Here is an 8,127-nt window from a genome sequence, read left to right as displayed (position 1 = left end):
CTGGGGACAATCAAGAGTGCAATGACCCCATTCATCATGAATGATAAATGCGAATATTTTACATCATTCATGATAAATATTTCAGACACATATCACAAACTCATTGATACAAATTCACAAGGGAAATCATGTTCACAACCGAATCTTACACACACACACACACACACGTATATGGAGGTTTAAACGAGAACATCTCCATTTTACGAGAACGCGAGAACACTCTTATCACATGTGATAATACGCGTGAGGGGACCATGTGATGTGCGGACGACGTGTTCAACAACTTAGCCCGCGCCAAAGGTTGTCTGCGTCTATGATTTAACATCACATGTCAACAACCACCTTATCACATGTGAGAGGGCTTAGTGGTGTAAGGCGGCGACCTGGCCCGCAACCAATATCACATCGAAAATCGTCTGCGTCTCTAATTTAGTATCACATGTGTATCATATGTGATGGAATTATAGTCTCACATACGATTATCTATAGTAAAAGAGTGTTCTCGCATTCTCGTAAAATAAGGATGTTCTCGTTTGAACTCTTCCCTATATATATATATATATATATATATATATATATAGATATCTATATATTATATGTATATGGGTAAAGATTCTTTTAACATGAAAATTCTTAACTTTGGATAACTAGAAACAAAAACAAAATTGGTTGGATGGAATATTTGTTGTTACATAAATTGTTGATTTGATACCACTTGTTTTTACCTAAAAAGCACTTAATACCCTCTTATGTCTGAATCGGTCATACCTTAGGGTATTAAGTGTGTTTGTTTTTTTTTTTTTCAATTAAGAGCTTAACAGCTCTGATTATGTCTGAATTATTGAGAGGTAACATTTTAACTTAAAACCTCTTAATTGCTTTTAGAGCTTCCAATGCTTGCAAAGAAAGCCTAGATTTCAATGATTCAGATTTCAGATTTCAGACGTAAAAACAAATAGTCTGACTGATTCAGATTTCAGATTTCAGCACCACCTCTTAAAATTCAGAAGTGAATTTAGACTTCAGAAGTGAATTTAGACTTCAGACTTAAGCACCTCTTAAAAAACAAACGCCACCTTAGTATTTACCATAATAGAAATCATTTCACATGTCACACCGCACCCCCACGCCCCCTCTACAACTTTCACTTTATAATTATGCCCCCAAATACCAACGATTTCTTTGATAATAATACTTTTTCTTTTTGTTAAAGTGAAACCAAATATAAAAGTAGATGTAACAAAATTGACAACTCATGAGGCACGAGTAATAAATTAAGATGTATACCTTTTCATAACGGTCAAAATGGTTTGATAATTTCCAATATAACTATTTAGAGTTGTTTTCACCAGTAATCTTAATCGGTCTTACATAGAACTCGTCTTTAATGACATCAATGAGAAGACGTATTTTGTTGGCTCATTCAGCGACTGAGGTTATCAGAGGACCTAAGACCGAACCTGAAATATTTGTCTTCTCTTTGAGCAAGATTTCATTACCATTAATCTTAATCGATCTGACATAGAACCCGTTTTTAGTGACATCAATATGATGAAGTATTTGTTGGCTCACTCAGCAGCTGAGGTTAGCGAAGGACATGAGACTGAACCCGAAATCTATCTTATGTTTGCCAACTAAGCTACAAGTCATAACGAGTATTGTTTTTTCCTTGTAAATGCAACAATAAGTTTGTTGTTCTTAACCACCTAAAAGTGGAGTTTCACTTTTTGTTGGTTAACTTTTAATTTTTATTATAAATCATTAATATATCATAGTTAAAAGAAAGTTATAAATATTTTATTAAAATAAGATTAAAGTTTGTTTTTGTCCCCAACATTTGTCAATTTTAATAGTTTATGTCCCTCAACTTCATTTACTTGATTTTTGTCCCTTAGATCTGTTAATTTTCAATGAATTTCGTCTCCTCCACCAACAATCGTTAGTTTTTTCTATTAAATCCTATCAAACAAGAGGCATTTTGGTCTTTCGATTAAAATTTTAGAGTTTCGATTAGCATATATCTATACTATCTTATAAAACAAATTCAACAAAAGTCTTAAAGTCTTAAAATACTAAATGACCAAGATACCATTTATATTACTTTTTCACTTTTTCACCATTTCCTTTCCTCACATACACTCACCATCTCACAACCCATTTTTTTAAAATTATAATTTTAAATTTACATTTTATACCTCTATAATTAGTTAATTAATTTATTTTACGCCTTTTACTTTTAAATGTTTCATTTTAAACATTTATCAAATTAATATACATAATCGTATATCAATTAAAACATGTTTAAAAAATATATTTTTATTTTAACAAGTTACACCATTATAATCGTCTCGTTAATACCTTCAAAATTAGTCCAATATTGAATAGTTTTTGACGTAATTATATTATTATATATTTTATTGTGAAAAAATATTTTTAATATTTACGATTTTTACTTTTATAGTTATTTATTTATATATATACTATATATTTTGGGGTTAGCCTGTCCAAATTGCACTGTATAATATGTTCTGAATTAATATGTTCTTGGGTTTTTAAAAAAAAAATATATATATACATGTATTAATTCAATCTTAATCTGAGTTTCTTGACAAGAAAGAGGGTAAGCAGTTGAAATTTTATTCTAAAACCCATCTTTTTTGGTCTTTTCATGGCTTATAATCTGTCAAATTTGTAGTTTTCTTTATTGGTTTTGAGTGTTTATCTTAAAACTCAAGTTTCTTGGTTATTTGCTCTTGGTGTAAATCGAACACATTTGTGAAGTCGTTTAAATATGTTGGATATTAAATATATTGGATTTTAAACTGTCATACAATTTTTTTCATCGATAGTCTGTAACTGGAACCATAACTCTTATTTATTCAAATTGTATTAATATGTAAAGACCAAGTGTAACATATATCATCGTTAAATCTTATCTTATAAAACCAAGTGAAACTTCAAAATCGTTAAAATTTATGGCTCCCGCTGCATTGCGCGGGTACACAACTAGTATATATATATGGTTGGGTTTCGATGAGAATGAAAGTTATGACAAAAAGGATAACAACGGATGTTCACACTTAGATCAATCCTAATTGAAGATCAATACTAATGTGGGACATCAAGATGCACTGGATAGATTCATGTCATAAGCACAATTCATGGGGTGATTGAGATTAAAAGCGATCAATGGTCTATATGTATAGACGAATGATCGTGTCAGAATATGAGTTAAGGAGAAAAGCATACGAATGGATCTGGATCTTTGATCACTTTTAATCTCACCCCATCCCGTGAATTACGTTTATCACAGAGTTGGATCTTGAGCATCTCGATGCACCGTATTAATGCTGATCTTCCATTAGGATTGATCCAGATGTGGAGATCCCTTCTTACCTTTGTCACCATAACTTCTATTCTCACTGGAACCCAACCATTCACTCATTCCTCGTCACTCTCTTTCCATCCTTCATTGCCATTTTCAAACCTACCGCCCATCTCCATCTTCAGTTTTCATCTACGACAATAGATCTACCTATTCCCTTCCACTATTCTCTTTGCCTTCCTCAAACTCATGGTTGTAACCAATGTAGTCATCTCCAACTTACCCAACTATAACCACCATCCAACCACATTTTCCACGACCGACGTTCTCTTCATCTTCCATTGGTTTCAATGACTCCTAACCCTCATGAACATGATATACAACCAAGATAGATGAGGGGGGAGCAACATCTACAACGGAAGAAGGGGGGTTGTGGTTGATGGTCGAGAAGAAGAAAGAGGGATCCCTATGGTGGAGTGCAGAAAATGGATCCATATGGTTATGGTGTCTACAACAGACGAACAATCTCCGATATAGGCGCTTAGAAATGTATTCAAATTGGAGTTGAATACTGGACATGGATGGACAACGAAAGAGGTAGACACCATGACTTCACGAGAGTCTCACCGAAAAAGAGAAATCGTCTAGTTGTTTTAGAACAGGGAGAGAGATTCTTTTTTTGGAGGAGTTCTTAGAGCGAGGTTATGTTCTTTTTTGGTTTTACAATCTATAAATACTATATAATATACTCTTTTAAATGTAATAGAAAAATACTTCTCATTTAATCAGACTTAACATAAAAAATCAATAGCCTAGATATCTCAATAGTCTCGTTTTTTTATTGAACTTTTTTTAAATTAATTTATGGTTGACAACACATGACCTAAATACTTGATAAATTAATCAAATTTAAGTAAAATAAATCAAAATGGTAACAGGGGAAATTAATAGGAATAATCATTTTCAGGCTTTGAATTCATCTTTTAGTCATTTTTCTTCCCAAATTTCAAAAACGTCATTGGTCTAATTTACAGATTTGGTCCCTGTATTTACGAATCTGATTCAAAATTTCTTTTTTACACTTTAATCCCTCCATAAATTGAGGAGTTGTTAATTATGAAAATAGTGACATTTTTAAAATATTTTAAAAAACTAAGAAATAATCTAATTAAAAGTAAGTATTTGAATTAATTTCCCTAATAACAAAATGTAAAACGAAGCAGAAAACAATGTATAAATATATTAAAGAAGAAAAAAGAGCACGAAAAATTAAACTAAAACTCGTTTAAAAAACTAATTTCCTTTGAGGCCTCGAAAACACCCGTTTGGCGGGAAATTCAGCCAGATCAACGATTGCTTCGCTCACCAAATCCTTGAAGATCATCCGTTCGATGTCCAGTATAGCATCCGATGTCTCTATTGGATGATCTATCCAACCATTGATTTCGATCAGATCTTTCTTTAGAACACCACTGATCAATTCTAGCATACCGTCGCCGGTGTTTATCTCTCGGATTTTCTGAAATTCCGACCAGATCTGTTTAAGAGATGTTCCAGATCCTGAATTCGCAAGCGAAGCAGCCTTCCACGGCGGCAACTGTCTGTTTCGATCGAGGATTTCGACGATTACGTCGAAAACGAGCTTTCGTTGGCGTTTGGAGACATTTGAAGTGTCGTTACTTTTGTACAGTTTCTCTGCCAAGGAGAAACTGCGATCTTCATGCAGGTACGGTGACATTCGAAGTATCTCAGAAATGTAGATAAAATCAGTGTCATCTGATATGAATTCTTCGTGTTCCATGGATTTCGTCGGCGAGATTGAACGACTGCAATTCTCGTCTTCATAATCAACGGTTGGAGGAACTGATTAGAAGACAGGAAAAAACAAGTCCAAAATCAGTACACAGTTTTCACCGCAAATTAATGCTGAAAAAGAACTGTACGATTATTGAATATTTTCCTTTAAAAAATTATCAGCGATTGTAACACCGACACAGAGGGCAGTCACCACTTACCACCGCACTCATTCAATAAAGACAATGACCAACGCCGCGTCCGGCGTCCGGCGTCCGGCGGCCGGCCTGCCACCATTATCAGATTTCCAACCACCACCACCACCACTAACATTGTACATATCTATTACTATCATTAGATTTATTTGTTTGACCAATTACATTATCCCATGTGAATAGGTTGAAACAATCAGCGTGGTAAAGGCTATGTTGGTGGGAGACTAATTAAGTCAACATGTAAGTTTCATGTGAACGCAATGAAGGTTTATTTTTAGGGTACCTTTGAAATCAATGCTGTGTGAAGGAGACGACGACTCGTCCTTGTCAAAACCTGAGTCAAGGACCGAGACTGGACTCGGTAAAACTGTGGTTGCAATCGGTGGTGACTCGGTGGTGCTGTTCATCTCCGCTATGTTATGAAGTAGCTTGTCACATCGCTGTAACAAACTCCTTCCTTGTCTATTTCCCTGCCATTTGGATTTCTGTAATTAGAGGAAATTATATCGAATGAAACTCGTAAATGAGCGGTAATTGATAATCCACATTTGCGTACCTCTGTATCGGTTGGAGGTGGTGTATAGACGGTGCTTACAGAAATGGAAGACGATTCCTCTTCTATAACAATGTTTTTGAAGGTTTCATGCTTTGTAGAATTAATGGCGGACGATTCCGATGGTTTATGGTTTCTCGGAGATCGATTGTTCAAGCAGTGATTAACGGATACGGTTCTTTTAGGAGTCAGCTTAGGAGAACTACTTGGCGAACTTCTTAGTGAATCTGAAGATTCGTTTGCTCTTCGTTGGATTTCAATGCTCAATGGTTTCCTTTTGACAATGGAATTACAACTCTTTAAGTTACTCTCAATTCGAGTAGGTGAAGAGTTTCTAGCTCTCGCCGGACTCCTCGCGCTCCGATCCACCGCTCCACCCTCCCGCTTTGGACTAATCGCCGGAGAATTTTCGCCGGTATATCTACGCGTTCCTCGAGAGTCATTTGTAGATATCTGATTATCCACTTTTGACGCCGGCGATCGCCATGGTTTCATTAACACGATGCTGGATTCATCGGAAGGCAAATTCCGAACATAGACGAAGTTCCGGTGCCGGTCTCCGTTTGAAGGTCTAGTAGAGTGTAGAAGACCTTTGAGTTGCAGAACCTCGAGAATTTGTTTCAATGTGCCTAGATCATTGGACTGTTCATCCATTCCTCTCATCTTCAATTTCTTCTCGAAATCTCCATGCATTGACACCGTCGTCGGGTTTGGCTCCGGGAAAAAATCCTCTGAATCGAAGAAACTTCTTTTTTGCTGAGGCGATTTCCATGGCGATGTTCTAAGAGATTCAGACTTCAGATTTCCCGATCCATATCCCATCGATTTCAAGGCTCTACCGTTTACAGACTCACTGTTGCTTACATTTCTTCCTTCATCTCTAACAATATGTTCTACCGTTTGCTTCGGTTGTTTCACTTGGAAATTGTTGCCGTCGATGTATATTGAGTGAACTGGATCTCTCGAAACTCTGGATTCTGAAGCAGATCTTCTTAGCGCCGGTTTGCCGCTGACGGGTTGTGGAGGTTTATGATCGGAAGATGATAATGGCTCGAGACCCATGAGTCTCGCAATGACGCTAGAGGATCGCTGTTGCTTGTCATAGCCGCCGTCAGTAACCACCGACGGTTTACTATTGGCACTGCTATCAAGCGAAAGTCTAGCCATTTCTTTGCTGGATTTCCACGAACACTTTTGCGTTCCATCTTTCATCTCAGACATCGGAATCAATGGCGTAGATTTTGTCGGCGGCGTTGCTAACTGGTTGCCAGTCGCATTTTCCGACGGAGATGACTGAGAACGGTCTGGACTTTCCGGCATTACCACCACGTGTTTCGTTGGCTCTTGCTTTCGTAGTTCTCCAGAAAACTCCGGAGACTGTACGGAACTCAAAATCTCCGGCGATGCACCGACGCCCTGCAAAAAAACAGTTTAAATTCTTCATTAATTCATATGGTTAATTACTCTACGGTCTATACAGTTTCATCTAATGCTACCCCACAATAATTAATGTTCAGATAAATATAAAATGAAGAACTTACGGTGGAGGGAGGGAGGCGTTTGGTGGAATGGATGCGTTTTCCGGCCAAAATCTGATGGCGATCAAAGATCTGAAGGAAACCAGAAATGCAACCACTCTGCTTCTCCATTCGTTTCTCAGCATTCTGGTTTTGAACTAACCCGGCCATCCTGAGTTCCGACCACCGTCAGGTAATCTTTCCGGCAAACACAAACATGCACAAGCCTTTATATTTTGTTGAAGCTTGTTAATGGCTTCTCCTCACATTGACATTTTTTACTCTCACGGTTTTCTCCATGTGTTTTTGAGCCTTTATCTGCAACTCTTCGCTTTATGCTACTTTAGAGGGTGAACCAAGTGGTTGTGAGGAGAGACGGAGGTGGGGCAGTCTTCTCGGACGGATCAGTTGTTTGTTTGTTACTAATTTCACAATCCTAATTAATCGCATTAAAAAAATATAAATAGATAAAATATTCCTTCAATACATCTCCTCTCTTTTGGAAGGGTATCCCACATTATATCCCTTCACTATTCTTGAAAAATTACCACAATAAGAAGTTAGTCCTCGTAAATTCATAATTCTTATGGATTTCTAGAATCATATCTAGAACAAATGAAATATTCCACCATATGCTATTACATCATAATTAGGGATGTGTATTGGACATGTTGGATCAGGTTCATATGGACAAAAATCTGTTTGGTTTCAGATATGGAAACC

The 8,127-nt window shown here is 36.6% G+C and overlaps 1 protein-coding gene across 1 annotated transcript; it reads right to left on the bottom strand.

Moving 5' to 3' along the window:
• Nucleotides 1-4,577: 4,577 nt before the first annotated feature.
• LOC112517821 (protein LONGIFOLIA 1-like) lies at nt 4,578-7,690 on the bottom strand. The gene is made up of 4 exons (XM_025125193.1): nt 7,429-7,690; nt 5,891-7,303; nt 5,618-5,804; nt 4,578-5,188 (listed from the first exon to the last, which is right to left on the bottom strand). Exons 1-4 carry the CDS (start codon nt 7,573-7,575, stop codon nt 4,611-4,613), a joined length of 2,325 nt encoding a protein of 774 aa, XP_024980961.1. The 5' UTR covers nt 7,576-7,690; the 3' UTR covers nt 4,578-4,610.
• Nucleotides 7,691-8,127: the final 437 nt, after the last annotated feature.

This window comes from Cynara cardunculus (genome assembly GCF_001531365.2).
Source record: "Cynara cardunculus var. scolymus isolate 2C chromosome LG 9, CcrdV1, whole genome shotgun sequence".
In the NCBI taxonomy this organism is placed as follows: domain Eukaryota; kingdom Viridiplantae; phylum Streptophyta; class Magnoliopsida; order Asterales; family Asteraceae; genus Cynara; species Cynara cardunculus.
The sequence above is the reverse complement of the archived record's forward strand: the minus strand, read 5'-3'. Positions and strand labels throughout refer to the sequence as shown.